Below are 22,356 nucleotides of genomic sequence, written 5' to 3' on the forward strand. Positions count from 1 at the left end.
GCAGTTCCTAGAATGTGATTTATTGGGTATTTATTCAAGTATTGTAACATGCTTTTATGTAACGGTGAAGTAGCCAGGTGAGAACAAAGACAAACTGCATCTATAACAAATATATCGCACTGTGTAATGAATAAAAGTAGAACAAAATAACATTTGAAGTTGAGACTGAAATAATCGTACTGGCAACAGCTGTCGTATTAAACGGTAATCTAGATAATAGGAACGCAAGGCATGTTTTGCAAAATATGGACAATGAGAGGTGAGAGTGATAAGGAGTGGGGGCGGGAGGGACAGGTTCGACTCTCACTCCCCCCTCAGCCACCATCGCCAGTGTTGAACGGTTTTTGTGAAGAAGGATGAGATCTTGTAACTTACCTTTCAGTGCGGGCGACAGATGCGGGCGCGACGGCAGTGATGCAGGTTAAGAATCCCCAGCTTCGTCCGTTTTCTCTTCCGACTCCTCGTTGCACGGATGAAGCGAGCGTTACACAGAAGGCGCATCTCTTCACTGAATGAGACAGACGTACAGAAATTGGGACTTTTGGGCGACAAATGAGCACATCCACGATGAGCAGCAGAAGGTGGGGATTTTCTTAAGAAGTCGGAATGCATTAGAATGCAAGAAACGGCGTGATGGCGAGAGGGGACTGTTGGGAGACAAGGATCTGCATATGGAAATGAGACAACGTGGTTAAAAAAAACACATTGAGTGGCTTTACGTGCTGCATTTGCAGGGACACTTGCAATCGCACTAATACAGAGGAAAACAAGTTGCGGATCCGGCGAGTTTTTTGGTGAAGTCAGTTCAGTCTATTTCATCATACTAAATTGTAATAGTAATAATGTAACAGTCATTCGCCATTCAATCATGCTTGTTTTGATCGTGTCACAACATTACATGGATCGTTTAACATGACATTAAACACGCTTTAGTTGAACTACGACAACGGAAACAGACGGGTGAGAATCATCTTGCTTGTCCGTGACTGGAGCAGCATAGCCACGCCTATTTTGAAACTTTCTGCCAATAGGCAAGCGAGGGGAACTGCGCATGCGTGCTGTGACAGCGCGGGAGCGCTCCAAAACAACAGACGTGACATCGGAGTTGGCTTTATTTGTGACATATTCCCCGACAGATGTGCTTTATATAAGGTTGGTTAAAGCTTCACTCTCGATGTTTACAATCGCAATACACTGGTGTAACTTGTGTTGGTGTTAGGATTACCGCTCAAGCTTTTTAAACGAATTTAGTTATCGTACATGGAACGTACAAAACCCAAGACCAGTGGAGTTGGGACGTTGTGTAAATCGTAAATAAAAACAGAACATGCGAGACCCCGGGCTGTTGAACATCTTAAGGTGCACATCAAGCAAGAATGGGAAAGAATTCCACCCGAAACTCTTCAAAAATTGCTCTCCTCAGTTCCCAAACGTTTACTGAGTGTTGTTAAAAGGAAAGGCGATGTAACACAGTGGTAAAAATGCCCCTGTGCCAACTTTTTTGCAATGTGCTGCTGCCATTAAATTCTAAATTGATGATTAATTGCAAAAGAAAATAAAGTTTCTCAGTTCAAACATGACATATCTTGTATTTGCAGTGTGTTTAATTGAATATAAGTTGAAAGGGATTTGCAAATCATTGTGTTCTGTTTTTATTCATTTACAATTTACACAACGTCCCAACTCCACTGGTTTGGGGTTTTGTATGTTGTCATCTGCGTATTGAATTGAATTGATAGATTTAGTTTCAACATAATTACAAAAAAAATGCAGCAATAAACAATTGCAACCCATAAATTGCCTGTTTATAATATTGGTTTGTATAAAAATAGATATATATGAATGAGCTCGAGATGATGGTAAAAGCATTATAATGTTTGTAATTATATAGCGATCCTATAAAATTCTAAACCACCAGGTAAATAACTAAAATATGAACCTGTCATTCTAAGTTTACGTTTCATAACAGTTGCTGTTCCCGTTGACTGTCGTGCTAACCCTCTCTGATCACATGACTTTCAAGGTGGTCCCAACCATGGCGGACGACTTCTCACAATCGCTCACACCGCCAGTTTCACCTTTTGCTGCTGATAGCCTGTGTGATCTGACCACAGCAAGGCCTCCTTGCTTCTGCTGCACCGACATCAAGGATGGCCCGAATGGAGCACTTTCACTTGAAGGATACACCACCAGAGGAACATTAAAAAGGTGTCAACATTGGTTTAACAAGATTCATTTCATTCCCCAACAGCTTCTGTGCTGCTTTAACAGGACAATAATCTTTCTGCTTTATGTGCTGCCAACCTTCCACTCCCTTGCTTTAATGCATATATTCCAAGGTTGCTGTTGCATCTCGATCCTGCCCCTTCTGAATATGAGGCAGACACGGTTGATATCTTTGGGTTTCCCTGTGTGACAGAGACAGCACTTGTTGAGTCTACGAAGCTTCTGTTCGGTCTTCTCAGGTAAAGTTCTTATCTACGTTTATAATTCAACTTTATGATTGTAAAATCAAAGCTTAAACATGATCGCATTCTCCTCTTCTTTATTTCAGACAAACGATTTACAGGTTAGAAACATTGGTGCAGAGCAGTTCAAATGACTTTGGTAAGCTTGTTTGTCACTCCAGCAGACAGTCACCATTTTTTCATTACCATTATGTCAATTCAATATGCATCTATATGGAGTTAATTTAAGCAACTTTACAGTACAGTACGTACACTTTGGCTGCATTATGGTAGGGTCTTGATTTACGATAGGTTTCTATATCGTGACACGTATACGTGCAGTGACTATTGATTTAATTAGCATTAAAAGGATCATAACTAGCATTTAGGAAAAGAACCGTCATCGCCTTTTTCACTTTTCAACGTATTGAACAGTCAGTATTTTCTTTTTCTGAATCAGCATGAAGCTCATTGGGATGCATTGCTGAGTTCATCCATCTCAAAAATGAGTCCAATATGTTTCAACTGTTTTACTTAGACTAGAGCAGCACATCTTGTGTATTCCGCAACCGCCTCATTCACAAACTAGTTCGTGAATTATTTTTTAAAACTCAAGCCTTGCAAAGTCAAAATACCTGGTGTGACAAGCCTGTATTTAAGTTATTATGAAATTTAGTGACACACAATATTACATATGAGAAACTATTATTGTCAAAGTGGGGATGAATTCCATTCAATTTCTTCATATTTTGAGAAATATGCTCCAGAAATTTGACCTCCTATCAACAAAGCATGTTATTGTGTTGAGCAAAGTTGTGTGCTTCAAAAACCCTATTATTTTTTGTCATCTTAATGTAAATACAGTTCAGTAGTGTGTTGTACTTGATTTCATTGCACGTGTCGCTAACACAACATGATCTGTGTTTCAGGTCAAGCCGGCAACCTTCACTATGAAGCAGAAGACCTCCGCCAACAGTGCGTGTCATTTCTGCAGTATGTTAAAGTCTACCTGCACAGGTAACCCAAAAACAAAACCTCTCCTAATGTCAGTGAGCCATGTTAATCATTCTGGTTTATCTGTTAAGATACCTGACCACTTCCAGCAGCATGAATGATGGACTGTCGCACCCTTATGAGGATTTGGAGGGTCAGCTCCCATCTGCTCTGCTGGAGGAGCTGTTTGGCATCACCCTCCTTATTGGACGACTGAAGGATTTGCCAGCCAACATTCAAAGTGCCTTTACCATCCAGAATCATGGAAAGGTACAGCTTGTTGGGCAACATGGCACAAATATTGATGAGAAAACACCGTGCTGTGGCTAATTGCCTTTATCTGGAACAGATTTTCCCTCCCTCCTGGCATCTGTTGCACCTTCATCTGGACATACACTGGTCTGTCTTGGCGATCCTTCATCTGCTCGGACATAAGATGCATGGTACACACTCAGATCGGGCTGTAACATGTATGATTTGCAAATTTAAAAAATCACTGACATGACTTTTGGCATATATTTTTTCTTCCAGGTCAGGTGGTGTACGCGCATCAGTTTGTGAACCTGACAGGGGAGAACCTAACTGATACCAGCCTGTTTGAAGAGCACTTGTGTAACCTTATTTGTGACCTCACTGGTTTGGCAATGGGCAAATACAGCAAGGTGGGTGGCTGTCTGCCAGCATATTTAGCTGACTTGTATTAGGTATATTCCAATACCATACGTATCCGGAAAAAGGTGTGGTGATACGTTGCAATGCGATGTAATGCGGTACTGTAAGTTCCATAATATATTGTAATGTTTGTTAACAAAAGCCATTATTTTAGGGGAAAAAATAGTACAATATTCTGTGCATGAAAACAAGTTCACAAGTTAGGAACTCGGACTTCCGCTTTCAGTTGAATTTTACACTCCATCAGCGGAATGAACAGCTCCCTTAATCAACAAAATAACTCAAGAAAGTGTTTTAAACACATGTCACAGATGCAGCAACATATCCAAGTTACACCTCTAACCTGTATAGTGTGACCTGCGAAGCACTTTAAATGCTCAAAGCTTTTTAATCATTGGTTTAAAAAAGTCCAACTGTCTTCAAGGTGAGGCCGACGGAGGCTCTGAACAGCCATCATCATCTTTGCTCCTGCACCAAAGAGCTCTGGGTTCTCATCATGCAGCTGCTGGACTGCAGAAGCAAAGAGAAACACACACAGGTAATGCAAGTCTGTAGACATGACTATTTAAAACCATTGTCCTGTTTATTAAAAATGACTTTCTTAATTCCTCCAGTCTTTCTGGAGCTACATGAACCAGTTGTTAAGGCCTCTGGCGTCGAGAAAGCCCCCTGCTGAGCAGTTCAGTGGTCTCCCAACCCACTGCAAGGACCCGCTGGGATTCACATGGTGGCTCACCACTCATTTAGCCATGTTGGGCCAGTACGGCCATCATGGCACAGTCCAGGCTGAAGTAAGAGCTGACACATCACAGCTATGAACTGTTTTATTCAGTCCCTTGTCAACAACTTGTAAATGTCTCTCTTTTTATTTCGTTTTGTGATATGTGTTATTTCATGATATCACTGAAACACAATGTTTTTACACTAGACAACATAGACTTCCTGTACATTGAATGCCACGTTGCACATGCGGAAGATGATTCATCTTTAGCTCTTGTCTTCAACTCTTACAGAAACAACTGGATGAAAACTGGACCTTTGTGGAGGAGCTGCTCAAGCTGACATGTAATCCAAAGGTCAGCGACGCTCCTGTCTTAAATTTAAAACCTCACACTGTAATTGGTGAAAAACAAAGTGCGTCCTATTTGTGTGCTGTATTACAGGGAGGTCTAGCAGAGGAGCAGGTCAGGATGCATGTGCACTGCTGTCTCAGCCTGTGTCTGCTGTGGAGACCCAGCACCAGTGCCGTCTCCACACTCTGGGACTACTACAGCAAGAATCTGGTGAGCTCATCAGACTTGCCAGAAAGTCAAATATAATTACTTAATGGATTACAGAATAATCCCTGTTGAAGCACTCTCACATTACACCGGACTCAACCATATTCACAATCATTTCTTTGTGTAGCAGCGGTTTTATTTGAGTTTGTTTTTGAATGTGAATCAATTTTATGGACATCAGGGACATTATTTTACCTGTCAGTGAATAACACTCATGCAACAGATGGGTTCCAGTGGATTCTAAAAGCTAAGAACTGGATTAGTTGGGGGTTCTTGGAGGGTTGAGGGAGTGGGTTCTCAGTGTAGGAAAGCTGCCATGGAAAGTAAAAATGAACTTAGTCTTATCAGATTGTTTTAACTGGTAACTTACAGAGAAACACGACAAAAAGGTTGGTTGTTCTAGTTTGTTTTGTGTAATACTTTCCCAATTAAATGAAATAAATGTTGTCAAATAGATTTCACCTGAGCTAATTATGTCGTTTTCACCAAGTGAACGAACAAGAATCTTGTTTGTGCCCATTCTTAATAATAATATTTAATCACACTAGGGGACTTCTCAGCTGCTGCATTGTGCCATTAAGGTAACTGATCAGAGAGACGAGAGAAAGCTTGTATCTGATTGGCTGTTCGCTCTGTAACAATGTCAGTTGTCAGATTTTAGGGAATAGATTTTTTTTTCACTACTACTACAATAAAAACTATAGAAAATGTAGCAGATTCTTTAAGCTACTGCATTCGCATAAAGGATTTACAATCAAAATTGTGCTGCATTAAATTTGCCCTAAGTGATTCCTTGGTCTTTCGGTTCATGTTCTTCACTAGACGTCTTCTCTTTGTTATCACCTCTGTTCTAAGATCAGTAATGAAATACTTTAGTACTTTTTTAGTACGTTTTTTTAATATTTGTATCCCTTTAGAAGTATAGAAGCATGACCATAAGTCTGGTGAAGATAAGTGGGAAAAAAAAGTACATTGTACGTTGTTGTCGATGGATCTCAAACTCAGGAACAAGCTTCTCTAATCTCTATGACAAGTTTCAGAAGAAACATGAATACTTCTATTAAAATGAAGTGGAAGCATTGAAACAGGGGGTTAACATTGCACATCATGGAGGCGGTCATGTTATGGTGTTTTTTGGTGTGTTTTTAAACTGAAAATCTCCAAAGAAACATCATCATCATAACATAAGTCCACTGCTTGCGGAACTGAAGTTGTGCATGCTGCCAAACATATGAAGAGATAACCCTACGAGACCGTCCCCTTTATGGATCAAGGTTACATTTAACCTTTGTTGAACTATGTAGTGGGCCTCATGAAATGATTTTGCTCAGGCCCAGAGTTTGACTCATGGGGTGGAAGAGAAGAATCCGAGTCAACTATGAAAAATTGACCTTTGACGCCTATAACACCACAACCCCACAAGTAGAAAATCTCAGGTGAACCAGAGTGTCAACAAATAGAAACTGTTTTTTTATTATTATGATTTGCTAAGAAAAAAGTAAACAATCCATATTCATTGGTGTCATTGTTTTCTTATCACGGTGTGACCGATGAGGTCAATTGGGAGGCCATGCCAGTAGTTGGGGGCTGAGAACAGTGTGGATTAAGTAGAGAGAGCAGAGTAAAGATTAGCTAAGATCGCTGCAGCAGAACAGACTGCCATCTTAAATTATGCCTTGGATGTAAACTTGGGGGTGAATCCTGAGATGAGTTTATGATTGAGTCAGTATTGGGTGAGTGGGAGAAGCAATATTTTCATTACAGTAACAGGACTATGACATGGTATTTGTCATGTGCGAGCAGGGCTCAAGTGAAATATTGCTTTTTTTTTTCTAGAATTCCTCATTCACTGTTCCCTGGCTCGGGGTCTCCGGTCTGGGCACGCTGTGCAAGACCCCCCTGGCCATGTTGGAGCTGGCTCGCAGCTGCTGCTCCCCGTCTCCCCTCCACAGTCCAGGACACACCCAGCTCTACCGCTCAGCCAACTCCTTCCACATCTTCCTGCGAGTGCTGGCCCTGTGCCTGGCGCAGAACCAGGCAGGAGGAGTCCCACAGAGACAGATCAAAGGGAGGTAAGGATGAAGAACAGTGTGGGGATGGAGCTCGCTCCGTTGCCACCCGTGCTGGAAAGTAGGACTGTTGACTCGACAGTATGCGAGATTGTGATTTTTCGAAGGCAAAACATTGCAGATGCGAGGAATTACTCCGGGCTCGGTGCGCCTCATTTCCCCCTTGATCTTCCAGTGAGAGATGAGTCTAATGTGTCAGTGCAAACTTGCAGGAAAACACAGACATGCGTTTCAGTCTTGTTTGTGAGTGTGCCAGGTGCCTCGACATCTTCCACCGTGTCTTTGATATTTACTCATGCCCCCCAGTGGAGCAGGTGTCTCAGGAGTCAACCACCTGGCTCTTGAGCACGGACCCGAGCCAAGGCGCCGCACACACAGACACTCACACGCACTGCACCTGCTGTGTGGAAAAGTGATGTGATGCCCTTGGGGAGGTGGTGTGTGTGTGTCTTTGTGAGTGGAAGCAAGAAAGAAGAGGGAAAGATTAGGAGCTGATGCGCCCATCAGACCTAAGCGCCGGACCATCCTATTTCCCCAGTCGGCCAAACGCCAGAGAGCAGCCGCCTCAGATAAATCCGCCTAATGACTTCCCTCTGTCTGGAATGTTCTCAGTAGCGCAGCAGACCCGGGGCCTAATTAGCTAACGAGCATGGCGGTTAATTCGCCTTAACAAAGCTGAGTTGGTTTCCAGCGAGCTTAGAGAGCGGGGCTTGTGTGATGAGGAGCAGAGGGGATATGGGTGGTGGGCATCAGCCAAACCGGGGTTGGTGCTGGTCCAGAGGCTCCCTCCACTCTTCCCCTGCCATTTAAAAGCATAATCTCTCTCCTCGCTGCCCCCGACTGTATCGCTGTATTGTTTCGGCTTCAGTTCCACTCCTGGTCATCCTCTGTCTGGCGAACACATGAAGTAAGCTGGTTGGGCATGTTGATCTCCAGAAGCCAGGCGTGAGGAGCATCTGCTCGCCTCCAGGAAAGAAATCTGTCCGAGACAAACAAGCAGGTTCGGAGGCTGCAGAAAATCCCCATCACTTCCTCCCAGCGTGCCGCTTTTATCCCTTCCACATATTTCCTTTTTATCTGCATGAATCTCTCCTTTAAGCCCTCCATAAAAGAATTAAGGAACGAACGGGCCTCAGTAATCTTAGCTGTGACGTCAAGCGTTAAATGTGTCATGTGTTGCATCTCTGTGTGGCAACAGCATGTTGCTTCTTCTAAACATTTGCTATACAACCAAGATAAAACATTTTATAGGATGGTGTTTTTTACCCAGTCGATGTTATTGTCACTGTTGTATGATGATGTTGCATCATCACCAAAAATATGTGAACAAAAAAAAGGAATCTCACATGAATGTGTTTCATAATGTTTACTTTATATCTGTTAACACAGTTTTTGTTCTCTTGCAAAGGAAGCAATGTTCTGGGTTGTAGATAAAATATAAAATGAACTTACTGCCACAGTTTAGAGGAGAAACTTACAAAATGGCGACCACCTGTCCACAGTTTTAGGTTTCATTGTTCTGTAAAAAATTATAAATAAAAGCCTTGTGGGCATTTACCGTAAATGTTACACTGTTAATCAAAAATGGCCAAAAACTTATCGGGCAAATGCTCTTAAAAACATTCTACCAAAAATAATCTGAAAAAGTGCTGCATTTGTTTTTTTGTATTTGTTTTTTAAATGCCAACAGAGCTGTGTTTCAGTGATGTCAGAAGCTGAGAGTTGCGTGCATAGTCCAGATAAAAGCAACATCATGATAAATGCACTGGAAAACCTGCCATATGAAAACAAAACACAAATTTGCAATATATTTCTGTGATTTAGTCAACAAAAGAATCTGAAGGATGTCCATTAACTAGCACAATGTTTATTTTTGTTGCCTTTAAATGCCTTTAGTTTACTGTTAATGCCATGTTCCTTGCGTGAACTGAAGAATCGAGACTGCAGAGCTGCGCTGTTGTCTTTTAGTGGAAACCAGGTGTGATAGACAAATAAGTTCAGGTAGGCACATCATTTTCAGTACAGCGTTTACCCTAGAGGTGTGGATTCCCTGCTAGCAGATTGTGGCCCATCCATGACTTGTTTCAGCCCTTCATGAATTACAAATCGCGATCAACCTTCTAGCTTTAGCATGCTCCGCATTACTGTTGACACACGGTGTGAGTAGAAGTACGGTGAAAACACAAGGGCTCCACCAGTTATCTTCCTTTCTACCCCACACTCCTCTGTCTTTTTTCTCGGTTCAACTGTGCTGGTCTCCCCCCAAGTTTGTATTGGGATACTCACAGCAGTTCTGTTTAACTTTGTGGGATACGTCAGTGGTGTGTGTCTGTCTGTCTGTGTGTGTGTGTGTGTGTGTGTGTGTGTGTGTGTGTGTGTGTGTGTGTGTGTGTGTGTGTGTGTGTGTGTGTGTGTGTGTGTGTGTGTGTGTGTGTGTGTGTGTGTGTGTGTGTGTGTGTGTGTGTGTGTGTGTGTGTGTGTGTGTGTGTGTGTGTGTGTGTGTGTGTGTGTGTGTTTGTGTGAGCATGGGGGATCCATGCTGGTGTGTTTTCCTGCCAGGCAGGCAGAGCGATTTTTGTGTGTGTGGTTTTATTGATCCCACTCTGGTGTTGCAATAAATTGGTTTGGCTGTAGAGAGAGGGACCGAGCGCCTACTGCTGTGTGTTTGAGTGTCTCTGACATTTAACATGATCTTTAAAGGCATTTCTCCACTGTGCCCTCAGGATCTGACAGCGAGCCGGGTGGTTCTCTCCTCTTGCTCGCCCTCTCCCTGCATCTCACACACACACACACGCCAGCGCAACCAAACCTTCTTAGGGCTACGATGGTGGGGGTCACAGCAAGTTAGTCAGCCTTAGAAAGAAGTTAATACTAGAAGACAAATTGAGATCTCAATTTAATTTATTGAACTTTTTACTTCTTTGACACCAAATAAATAAAGTTTTAATAAATGGAAAAGTTAAACTGTGATGTAAGCTCAAATCCAAATACTGCACTTTAGCGGCATAGTGCGCACTTAGAAGTTCCCATCTTATGGGGACTGACCTTGTCAGTGCTCCTTAGCTTGCACCCATCTGCAACGCCACCTACACTAAGATAAAATCCTGGAGATATAGGATTTACGCAATAATGTTGGGGAAATAAAAATAATATTCTGAAATTAAATCTATATGGATTCACAAGCAATGGGCCAAGAACAGACCCCTGCAGCAGCCCGTTTCTAATGGTTGGTTATCTATATTTTTGTCGTTGACAGAATCTACTCCAAGTTTTCTGCGAAGAAGATCCAAGAGATGTCCGAATCAGGCCTCATGAACTTCCTGCTTCTGTTCCTGGTGGTGGCTGGGCAGGCCGAGCTGGAGGACGTAGCCAGCCGAGCCTGTGAGCTGCTTGGCTTCCTGCCGTCCAACTGCTCCACCGGACACCGCACCCTGGTCTGGAGGGGTCAGCTGGCTTTGCTGCTGCTCTTTCAAGTACGGTTATCGAATGGCTAGATTGAAGTATTTGTCTAAAGATAGATGAATTTTGAGAAGATCCGAAGGGGCTGTTGACTGTGACTCTTCTTTCAGGAGCGAGGTCTGGATGTTGGTGCTCAGGCCACATGGTTGGCGTCGTCCTTCAATGAGACCGCTAAAGAGTTCTACAACAAGACCACAGAGGTTTCCAGAAAACTGGCGCTCTGGGGTCCCTTGGGCTCTTACCTGGAGGGTGTTGCAGAAGTCTTTGAAACCAGCACGAGTCTGAGCTTGTCTGAGGAGAAGCTTCTCAGCGAAGGGTTTGACTGGCTGCTGCCCGCTTGTCGGCAGTCAGAATTGTACTCTGCCCTCGGCTTCCTGCAGATCATCCTCAGCCAGCTCAGGTGAGTTTGCTATGGGGAGTGTTCAAGCCCCTTTGCTTTGGAGCTTTCCGGCCTCACTTTGTTTTGCTCACTTTTGGGTGGTAGAAGCTTAAAGAGAGGTACGTCCTCTGGCAGAGCTAAAAACGAAATTCATTGAAATAAAAGAGTCTAATATTCATTTTGCTCAGCTGAGTCCATCCGTCCTACTGATAGCAGAGTGTAGGTGTGATGCCTGCTGTGGCTCATTGACTATCGTGTCAATCCCTTGGGGCTGAACATGTAATGGGAACGGCAGCAAGGCCCTAGGTGCGCTGAGTGACGACGGTCCGTAAGGCGTCAGGTTGGGTTCAGCTGCAGGACATGGTTTTGCATTACCTGGCTGAAGTTCAGAGCCACAGTCAGGTGATGTGGGAAAGTCGAGGGTAGCACACAGGGCAGACCCGAGACCTTTGAAAGGACCGATGAGTGAGTTTCACAAGCTGTAAATTGATCTGCTCTTGAAGAGTCAAGAGTCACTTCGCTAGCTACAAATGTGTTTCCATGACTTGGTTTTAAGCAAGATTTGTTATCTGTAGAAAATACAGTTATTGTAATTAAGATTTTTATTGAAGTATGTCTATTGAGTGTTTTGCCTTCTGTGGTACTCAGCAGAACTAAGACTCAGGTCATGGTTCTCAGTGGAAAGCTGACCTTAACTGGAGAACAGCTGGTGGGTTTAGAGGCTTTTTGGGCTGTTTGATGAAGCCGCTGCCATTTCCACTTAGCACATAAAAAAATCACATTTTGTAAGACAAATGACCTCCAAAAAACATATGATCTCACCATAGGTGTCAGTTTTATTTTTACCATACTGAATTTTGATTACTTTCTCTCGCAACAGAAAACTGGATCTTGGTGATATTGTAACGACTACACACTGTCTTCCGCACCACTTACATTAGCAAGAAGTGACACTACAAACAAGGGGTTGATGCTAATAATCTACACCGATATTTGTTACAATGGCTATTATTGATATCTGCATTGTGAAATGTCCAGTTGCAGATCAAATTAATCAAGTTTATAAGCGGGTTGTTTTAACTCCGACGCTGCCATCTGTCTCGGCTCAGTCTCGCTCCTCTCAGCTACTACGAGAGTTGTTGTTCGCACTCTTGACACAAGCAGCAAATGTACCAGCATTTGATGAGTGGTCCATATGTCGACTTGGGCTGGGGGAAAGAGCGAACTCTCATTGACAGTGTGACACCTTAGCGATTCTCTAAAAACGCTGCGTTCATCTTGCACTAGTTGATTCCTCACTGCAAGAAGATGCTTTAGTTGATTCTGTTCAGCACCCTGTAACTTCCTATAAGTTGTTTCCGAGTTGTTTCTGGTGATTACCCTATGTTTTGAGTGCTTGTTGAGTAGTTATGGAGCCGATCATAAGAGCAGAGGTTGACTGACCTGCGCGTGAATGAACTTTGCTCCATGTTTATATACTACATGTTATTACAATTATATTAAGTATTTTTAGAAGCAACTACGAGTTTGAAATGCACAGAATCGCTGACCCCAAGATTTCCCCTTGGTATCGGAAGCAAGTCTGTGATCGGATTTGATCCTTCACACATCCAAACATCAAATGGACCATACACAAGACTTTTTGAAATTGTCATCATTTTCCTTCCCGTCCTTTGAAATTTGGGATCACGAGCACATGATCAGATTTTGCTGAAGACTCGAGAGGACAGCTCCCACTGGCCTAGGTAGACTTGACTTCTCATTGGAGTATTTTAGGCAGGTCTCTTTCTTCGTAGTAGAGTGAGCTCAAGTGGATGGAGAGGTTTCGGATCCTATGTGAGATACTGACAGATCTGTTGTTCAAAATCAGATAAGAAAATGAGCCATCGGATTTGCGTGCATCGCCTTTTTCATTGAAGACCTCATCTTAGCAAGCGCTCTTGTATACAGTGCAGGTCAGGCCCACATCACAGTATCTAGCTATTTTCCCTAATTCCCAAACTTCCCATCTCACATCTCTGGGTTGCAGGGCACACATTTGCACATTAATGGCCGGGCAGGGAGAGAGATAAAGAGAACTCCCGGTGGCCCTCTGTGCTACGGCCTGAACCACACTGACCCATTTAACCAAATGAAAAAATAGCAGGCTTTCTCTCCTGCTGCCTGCCTAGCCAAATTAAACCTAATTCTTTGGCCTGGTAATTCTTGGTATCTCTTTGTGATTAATGTCTTTTCCGCGACACAATTAATGTGTAATTATGTGGCTCGGCAAATTTCTGCCTCTACATCATTATGTCTATTAAGAGAAGTGTGGAATCCGCACACATTAAGAGCATTATTCTGCCAGGCGTCCGGGCCAAGGTGGGTGCGAACAGTCAGTGGTGTTTGCCATCGCCGTGGCACCTTGGTGCCCGGGCGACCAGCCAGTCGCCGTCATAATTCCTGCGTTTCATTCCTTCCCATGACCCTCTGCTGCATGATTGGGTCTGGACCGGGCCGGTCTCTGGTCGATGTGGTGAGCTGGAATTGGCACACCCTGTTGGCTTTGCTCATAATTAATCTCCATCTCCTTGGCTTGATATAACAGGAAGATTTTTCCCTTGTGTTCTTGAAGAGCTTGGCTGGAGATGGAGAATTTGATTGCTGTTAAATCAGAGAGGATTTTGTGCGGATTGTGTTTCTGATTTTATCGTCGAATCTTCAATGTGAGGCGTGTTGCCCCCTCTTTTTATACTGCAGTAGCTGGTGCAAATTTGCAACTGTGGCCCTTTTATTCTACATTATACACCCACAGACTCTTCTCCGACACTATTTAAAATATACATTGTACCGAAAGAATACGTCATAATATATTTCAGGAATCTTGGTCTGTTGTGTGCCCACAATCGTCATGCAGAGGCCAACACACTGACAGAAACACAGACACTTGTAGCTCTATTTTTGTGGGGACATTTCTTTCACTCATGCGTTCCACAGTCTCCAACCCTAAATCTAACCATCACAAATGGCTAACCTTAACCAGGCCTCTGAAAAATCCAATTATAATGACCTAGTTATTTTGACTTTTTAATCCTCAGATAGAGGCTTAACCTTGAGGGGACCAGCAAAATGTCCCCACGTGTATGTGTGTTTCCAGTATTTGGTCCCCACTCGTACAGCTAAACCAGGTACAAACACACACACACTCGCGCCCAAAATACGTTGATCGTGAGTTACATGACATCGGTGTTTACAAATGCAAAACATCAATCCTTGCAAGTGCAAGACGCCAGAGCAAATTTCCAGACTTTTCATCTCAGAGTAAAAAGGTCATAAGTTTAAAGTTCACCCAAAATCTTTCACCCATTTCTACCATTTGGCTGGGATGATTTGGAAATGTATAAAAGATGTGTATATTTCTAAACCCAGATGCTGTACTTAAAGGGTTAAAATACAAACATACTTTGTCATATTTCCAGAAACATTTCATAAATATACATAATACATGACATGTATTAACCTTTGAATGAATTAATTGCTTCCATATTTGCTGTTAATAGTCAATGATCAATTTGTGGTTTAGGGTTGACTCGTCATCATCCCTGGACAGAATATTGTCATTACTGTATATTATCGTTATAAACTGCCCCCTATACTGCTAGTACACCCTCGTATAAGTAGTTGATATATGGGTAATACGTGTTCCCTAGTTGAAAGCGTGACCATAAAGTAAACGTTTGATGCTGTCTTTTCCAATTGGTATTTTGTGTATAATATAAATATAATAGATTGAGAAATTGCTGTTTGAGTTGTTTCTTCATTGACAAGGTGGCATAAATATCAACATTAAATATGGAGCATGCTGTCGACCAGACGGCTCTACAGGCACCGTTTACAGATGCTCACGTTTTGCAGGTATATGCCGTGGTTTAATAAATGTTGGAAATGGAAGTACTGGGATAAAGTAGAAGAGGACCTGAAGACACAAGAATAAGTGATATAGTATTGTCTCATTTTCTAAACTCAGACTCTAGCTACAATGCTGTTGTTGAACGTAGCCATCAAGTTGACCATTTTGTAGAGCTAAATCTCAGCTGTTACTTTACTCAAGGTGTCTTCTGTCTGATCATAAAACTCCTTGAGAAGTTGGACGGCAGTGTCGCTGCAGCTTAGTGCTGTTGTTGCCACGCAATTTACCTGTAATGATTGTATATTGCATTGCATCACATCAGTTTTGTTAGCTTTGCCAAGTAGGGCAATGAGGTCAAGACTATTCCAAGTGTAAATGGCCTGACAGAGGTCTCAGTGCCTCTCTAGTTCAACAATAATGACATATGATGTACCTTAAACAATAATGTTGTGGTTGTGGTCTGAGCGTACGTGAACACACTACAAAAAAGCTGCACTCAAGAAAAGCTACAACCACGATCATAGTTCTAAAAACTGACCAGATTCATTCAAATGCTTATTTATTTAGTTTTCTTTTTAAGAGGAACGAGCTGCACGAGTTGCTGCTGTGGACAGTTTGATGTTGATCGATCTGGAACATGCTTCCTGATATGAAAGGTTAGCTTGTTCAAAGAGTGATCGAATGAAACGCTGGTTCGCTTCTGCAGACCAGGAACCAGCCAAGGTGCAGTTTCGCACCTTTCCATGACACATAGGGAGTTATCAATTCAGTCTGGTCGCTTGCCTGCCAACGTCAGTGGCATCTCCATCCCGCAAACAACACTCACCTCTATGACCCTCACAAGTTGATGATATTTTCTCACCATATTATCACCCAAATGTGCACGAGCACATCTTCATTTCCATCCCACTGACTGAGGCTCAAACACTTGATGAATGAGTTGCAGGTCAGTGTGGAGCTTTGTCGGCCTTGTGTGCGTGTGTGCGCGGCTGTGAGCGCGTGCATCTTTGGGTACGCGGTGAACAGGATTAAGTGGGGTCTCTGACGGTGTCTTGTACAATGAGGGTTGATGGGTGTGAAAGGCCCATTCCGCTGTAGTAACGAGGCTAATGAATTCAGACTCTAATCGATTGTCTCGGCTCTCCCTGGATTAGACACAACCTTGCTGGAAGGGAAGGCATCGCTGAGGTGTGTGTATGTGTGTGTGTGTGTAGCACCATCAGAGAGAATTGGTGAGGGCCTTTTTTTTTCTTCTTCTTCTTCTTGAGGTTGGGCATTGCCGCTGCGTCTTCACCAGCACACCTCCAGCATCCCCTCACCCACATCTGGGCGAGGGAGCGGGACAGGAGGATCATCTCCAGTCTAAATGAGATTACAGCTCCTTCAGCTGCTTATCTGGGCTAATGCCAGCCTCTGTGGGGCTGCTGCAGCGGCCGGGGCCGGGGATGAGCCAGAAGAGCCAAAGAGTTCTCTATGTTCAGCGGATCTCTGCCCGTAATATCCCCCCTCTGCTTCCCCATCGCTGCCTCCACGCTGCAGCGCACCGCCGCGCCCTGTAATCCCCCTGGAGAGAGCAGAGAGAAAACACTCGAAGGAGCAGTGGAAGACATGATCCCAGGAAGAAAAGGATTTCAGAATTATTGTCGATGTTGTTCACCACAGGGAGCGCTGTGTTTGGGTTTCGCTAAATTTGTTGCTCTGCGCCTCTCCGTCCTTCCAGGCGGGTCCACCAGCGCAGCGGACAGTCCGGTCCTACCTGGGCACCTGCCACCAGCTCTGCAGTGAAAGAGCACCACCTAGCGGTCGCAGCGGCGCTCTGGGCGCACTTCTTCCCCTTCCTCCGCAACCTCCGCCTCTCACAGACCCCTCCGCCACAGCTGGCAGATGCTGCTGCAGGTCGGTGACACCCACAGGGAGCAGAAGGTCCAGACTGAGTGGGATGGAAGTTGGGCAGGATGCTCAACCAAAACCTCTTAATGGTCATTTAGTGAAAACTGAGACAGCTGGAGGGAAGAATCAGTTTTGAATGGAATGAATGAATGAATAAAACTTAGTTTTTATAGCACTGAACAAATAGTCTGGCTACTCAAAGGGCTTTACATGACAAATGTCCAAACAGAACTGACAAAAATAGTAGAAAAAGGCTTCCAGCTAAGAGAGGGCACTCCGCAGATTGTGTCACGGGTTGGGCGGCACCTATTGGGGAGAGACCAGCGACACTGGAGAAGGTAGGTGAGGGGAAATGAATCATTTAAAATGTCAGTTGTAATAGCAAAATTAAATGATAAGCTTAATAAATATATGAGCAATAGGGTTTCCTCAAAGGTTTAATAATAGCATCAGTGTGATCAAGCGTCGCACTGAGGTGTAGACCTGCAGGGAATATTGGTGATTTAAACCAGATCCAGCTGTTTCTTCTGTTGCATCTGAGCAGTGGTCTCTGTTGACCAATCAAATGATTTAACCCCAAAACTTTACTGACAGAAGGTATTCTCGCACTTTATTATTGCACTTAGACTACTTTGTAAGCAGAGCGTACTCTTTATAAATACACAGATACCCCTGCCTCCATAGATATGGGCCATAATAGAGGCTTCTCTTTATTTCTAGGTCAGTAGTCTTGGAACAAGAACTGGATTTACGCAGGGTTGGAAGGGAAACCACTTCATTCTTAAGCCTTGTTTTGACATTTTTTGTCGCCAGGATTCACCCTGTTGGCTTTTGACCTGCCCAGCTCCTCCCCCCCAGACCTGCAGCCTAACCCGGTCCAGTCCATCATGCGGTGTTTTGGCTGGGATGACATGGTTCACCCTCTTCTTGTAACTCGCTACCTCCCACATCTTCTCCAAAACAGGTGCACACTCCCGATTGTTACACGTTTCTAGGCTCAGCTCCTCTAAATTGTCCAAACTTGTTGATAGACTTACTGGGCATCACGTCATTGTGAATTTGAGTTTGCATTTGTCCACTTCAGTTTCTGTGAAAGTCTGGACTTATCTACATATATGGGCCCCATTTCTTGTACAATGGGAATTTAGTCCTAAAATTCTGACTGCTGTTGTCTGACGTCATGGCTGCATATTCACTGTCATTTGGATTTCCATGCAGCGAGCTGGTTTCATCCCTCAGCTCCGATTCTGGCGTGTACGTGTCTGGTTCTGCACAGAGCTTGTCAGTGAGGTCCTGGTTCAGATGTGTCCTGCAGCAACACCTGCATGGGAGCCCGGACGACAGCAGAGCAGGTGACAGCGCGAACTCTAGCGTAACGTTTGTCCTCACCAACAGCAGAAGAATGTAGCAGTCATTTCCACTCCCTCCAGGTCGTGCTGCCGAGGAGCAGCTGTGTGAACTGACCCGCCTGGTGCTCAGGCTTCCTGAGGTGGAGGGGCTTCTGCTGAGAGCGAGTGTGCCCCCTGCTGGCAGCCGGACTGAACCGGTGTCTGCTCTGGAGACGTTTGTGAAGGTACTTAGTGCATTTTAAATGGGAAAAAGCCTAGTTTCACTGAAACTTGCTGAGCATTAGGGAGGCTCGCCAGTGTGTTCGGCGCCAACAGGTGGACGACAGCCATCTTGATATTACCCTGCTGACCTTATTAGCTCTCATGTGTTTGCTCTGAATGAGACACCTGCTCTCTTCAGGCTGTTGGGGGTGTCTACAGCCAACTGCCTGTGTCATCTGAGCGTGCCACCATGGTCACCAGGGCTCTGGACTACATCGGGGACATCCTCAAACATATAAAACCAGCTCTGACCAGCAAAAGTCAGGAGGGGATCCAGCGAGCCTATTGGGTCGTCGGTGAGTTCTAGACCTAGACATACAGGCACCGCTGTGATGGCAACCCTTCCCCTTCACCTGTTCTTCTCCATGCTGGTGACACAGGCTGTATAGTGAAACACTGGAGCCCCCTGCTGGTCACTTCCAAAGCCCAACAGCTGCTGTTTCGCATAGTGGATGGACTGCTGCTGCCATCGAACATCACCCTGCTGGACAAAGCTCTGAATGAGAGTCTGCCTCTGTACCTGCAGGTGAGCACTTTCATTCACAGTTGCGGGTCTTACAGCAAGCCGCACTGTCACATGCAGGATCTCACGTATGAGCTGACTCATCACCCTCTCCTTCAGGGGCTCACCGTGGCCTCCAGCATCTCACAGTCTCAGGGCTCGTACCTGAAGCAGCAGCTGCGCACCGTCATTCGCAGATACCTGGACCACTTCCTATCCACATCGCCTTCCCTGGGCGTCACTGCCAATCACCCAGTTCTGCTGGGCGCCTGCGAGACCAGCCCCACCTCACCTGGGGGGACGCTGAGGAAGACCATCCTGGAGGTGCTGTGGTAGGTTTGTCTGCAAATGAGCAACCTCTGGCTTGGAATTTGAGGCGGAGATTCTTCTGAAACTGAGCTGGGTGTTGTCATTAGCATGTGCATGTGAGTTACAGCCCCTTCGTCACACACTGAAAGGACCTTCAACACTGAAGCACCAGTGATGCACTGCAAGAGTAAAGAGGGTTGAATATTTAAACCAATTGTGTAAGAATGCTTGGGAACAATTTTCTCAAAGAAGAATGAGTTATTTGTTAAGTCGATATTTAATATGTCATTTGAAGTGAAGAAAAATACTTAGATTATATTATTAGTTAGTATTAGCTATAATTACTATGATTTAAAAATGTATAGTACATTTTCATTTTATAATTGTGAAAATTATGGAAGAAAAAACAAAGAAGACCAAAAAAGAAATTTAAAAAGGTCCCAAATATAGAATGAAGAGAGGTTTTTCAGAGGAGCCGACAGGGAGCCATTATTAAATGTAAAAAAAAATAAAATTCTCAGACTGAGCCACTTACATTCCTTGTCTATTTAACACCCAGAATGTTATATTTTTGTTAAAAATAATTTTAATAAAGTCATTTAAGATGCAATTAAGAAGAGTGGGACAAAAATGAGGAACAGAATTGCATGTTAAAAATGTGAAATTAAAAATATTAATTAAAAACAGATGAATAAATAGATATTAAGATGTTTTTGAGTCTCCACATCTAAAGGAAATCATCTTTGCCTGACTCCAGATTTGAAACTTGAACGCAACAACCGGTGGGCGTGGCATATTTGGAGCATCAGCACATGCTAACCAAGTCAATCTGACGTGTAAAACATGGTCAGTAAAAATCCTTAGATAAAGGCTGGAGGGCTAGGAATGGATCAAGCACCTGCTGTGGTGGAACGTGCTTCTTCTCGTGGTCTCTGCTTGTGTCATTTAGCTTTGTTCTTCCGCCTGCCCTTATTAAAGCTGGATAATTTCATTTCTTCTTTTCTGATTGTCACTTGGTGCTGGAAGAGTTTCTCCTCCAGAGGCCGTGCGGATGGTATCATGTCTGATCAGCTGCTTTAGCAGCCACTTGGATTCCTGTTCATGTCCCCCGTCTCCTCATTTCCCGCTCTTCCAGCCAGAACTTCCTCCAGTTCAAAGGCCACGCCCCCCCTCCTCGCCTGCCGTCGCTCCTGATGTTCCTGTACGAGCTTCTGAGACGAAACAATGACTCAGAGCCGACCCTCCTCGCCGTGCCGGTCCCCTCGCTGCTGCGCTGCCTGATGCTGGTCAATGAGCCGCAGGGTGAGATCATCACACTCAGTCGCACACAGAGATTTTCTCATGTTTATAATTCACATCAGCTGTTGCAGGAGGAGTATCCACCCGCTCACTCAGGTCCTGCTGGTCCAGTCTGTGGGCTGAAGTGCAAACGCTTCAAGTTATCTCGTTCCTGAATCATACTTTTTAGCAAAAACCATTTACACAACCTGGGCAAAGCGCGGCTTGGGGGTCACCGCAGGCCCTCTGACTGTACTTATGTGGTCCAAGTAAAAATATCAAACAGATTTTGCAAAATTGTTTCTGACAGATTTTAGCTTTTTGAGGTCGTATTTTGGTGTTTTTTCCATAGTTCTTTTAGGTTTATTAAATTATTATTCAAATATTATTAAATTAAAATCGCAGTTTTAACCTATTTTTTTGTAACACCGTTACAGTAGATGGCGTCCTTATTTACAATGTTTGATCTTGGTCCTATTTTATTAAAGCTCTTTTTCTTTAGCCCTTCTTTCTGTTGAACACTCACACAACATACTGTATCTCCTAACTCGAATATGATGCACCATTGTTCCTGAATTTCAATGACAGGCTTTTACATTGATTTTGTTTTTGTAGTGTGAAAAATTGTCAAATCTGTATTAGATTTTTTTAAAAAGCCACACTAACAGTTTGTCCGTCTTCTCCTGTGTTGGCAGTGAAGAAGACGAGCACCGACGCCTTGCAACTCATTGTCGAGCGCTGTGCGTCCTCCGAGCAACCGTGTGACCACATGATCGACCTGTTACGGTAAATTCAACTGCACATGTCGCTCCCAGGAGCAGATTCAGCAAAGATCTGTCATCAGGTCGTTCATCGAGGAGAATCAGGGCGTCTACGACCGGCAGGTCTACGGCGTCCTGGAGACCGTGGCTGTTCTGGACCCTCGGGTGGTTCAAGCTCTGATCCCGGAACTGTCCCTCAGTCTGAGGAACGTGGAACACAAGCGAGGCCTGGGAAGGAATGCCACGTTACGGTAAGTGAATCTCTCCTCTGCAGTTTGTTCCAGTCGCTCAGTCGTGGCTCTTCTGCTTCACAGAGGCGCTTACAAGAAGCTGCTGTGTCTCCTGGGAGAGAGCGGACTAGCCGAAATAACCAGCCTGGAGGCGGACTGAAACTGGATTTGACTTTTGCGCTCAATATTTAATGTGAAAGCTTTTATTGCAAATTTCGTATCTAGTTTTGTTAAAAAGTAAAATTGTCATTAAAGCTTGTAAGAAATAAAAGTGTTTAAAGAGGCCAGAATTGGATCCTTGACTTGGCACGATTTGATGAGTCGGGGGAATTTCCAAAAGATTTTTTTTTCTTCCCAAAAAGGAGTCAAATGAAGAGGACAGCTTGTTCCGGCTCTGTCGGTCTTCCAAGCCGCGGCAATCTATCGCAATCCAGCATGGGTTCTCACCTAATCACACCAGTCTCGCTCCTGTTTCCCAAAATCACAGGAACCATTTTCAGTCATTTTCCTGCCGCACCAGACTGCATCCTCACTTGAACGCAGAATTTCAGCTCAGATCTGATCGGGCTGTTACTCTTCTGTCCGTCT

At 44.1% G+C, this 22,356-nt stretch overlaps 1 protein-coding gene across 3 annotated transcripts; it reads left to right on the forward strand.

Annotated features, from left to right (window-relative positions):
- The first annotated feature begins 323 nt into the window (after window positions 1–323).
- mms22l (MMS22-like, DNA repair protein) lies at window positions 324–22,040 on the forward strand. Of its 3 annotated transcripts, none has more exons than XM_053881105.1 (27): window positions 324–960; window positions 1,032–1,152; window positions 2,024–2,208; window positions 2,340–2,465; window positions 2,555–2,607; window positions 3,377–3,464; window positions 3,533–3,710; window positions 3,790–3,883; window positions 3,972–4,102; window positions 4,537–4,650; window positions 4,727–4,903; window positions 5,126–5,188; window positions 5,276–5,395; window positions 7,229–7,464; window positions 10,718–10,934; window positions 11,031–11,320; window positions 16,909–17,084; window positions 17,892–18,042; window positions 18,297–18,430; window positions 18,509–18,651; window positions 18,828–18,984; window positions 19,069–19,214; window positions 19,311–19,522; window positions 20,635–20,801; window positions 21,473–21,563; window positions 21,622–21,789; window positions 21,853–22,040. In XM_053881105.1, exons 3-27 carry the CDS (start codon window positions 2,036–2,038, stop codon window positions 21,926–21,928), a joined length of 3,681 nt encoding a protein of 1,226 aa, XP_053737080.1. In that variant the 5' UTR covers window positions 324–960; window positions 1,032–1,152; window positions 2,024–2,035; the 3' UTR covers window positions 21,929–22,040. The 3 variants fall into 3 exon arrangements, with proteins under 3 accessions (XP_053737080.1, XP_053737079.1, XP_053737081.1); XM_053881104.1 differs by having other exon boundaries at window positions 324–581; XM_053881106.1 differs by lacking the exons at window positions 21,473–21,563; window positions 21,622–21,789; window positions 21,853–22,040 and having other exon boundaries at window positions 324–581; window positions 19,311–19,526; window positions 20,635–20,754.
- Window positions 22,041–22,356: the final 316 nt, after the last annotated feature.

The sequence above is a fragment of the Synchiropus splendidus genome, chromosome 12 (assembly GCF_027744825.2).
Source record: "Synchiropus splendidus isolate RoL2022-P1 chromosome 12, RoL_Sspl_1.0, whole genome shotgun sequence".
Lineage (NCBI taxonomy): Eukaryota > Metazoa > Chordata > Actinopteri > Syngnathiformes > Callionymidae > Synchiropus > Synchiropus splendidus.

Coding starts and splice junctions, on each gene's coding strand:
- mms22l (XM_053881104.1), top strand. CDS start 553: ATGAGCACATCCACGATGAGCAGCAGAAG. Junction 5,189..5,275: donor AGCTGACATGTAATCCAAAG/GTCAGCGACGCT, acceptor GCTGTATTACAG/GGAGGTCTAGCAGAGGAGCA. Junction 18,043..18,296: donor CCACATCTTCTCCAAAACAG/GTGCACACTCCC, acceptor ATTTCCATGCAG/CGAGCTGGTTTCATCCCTCA.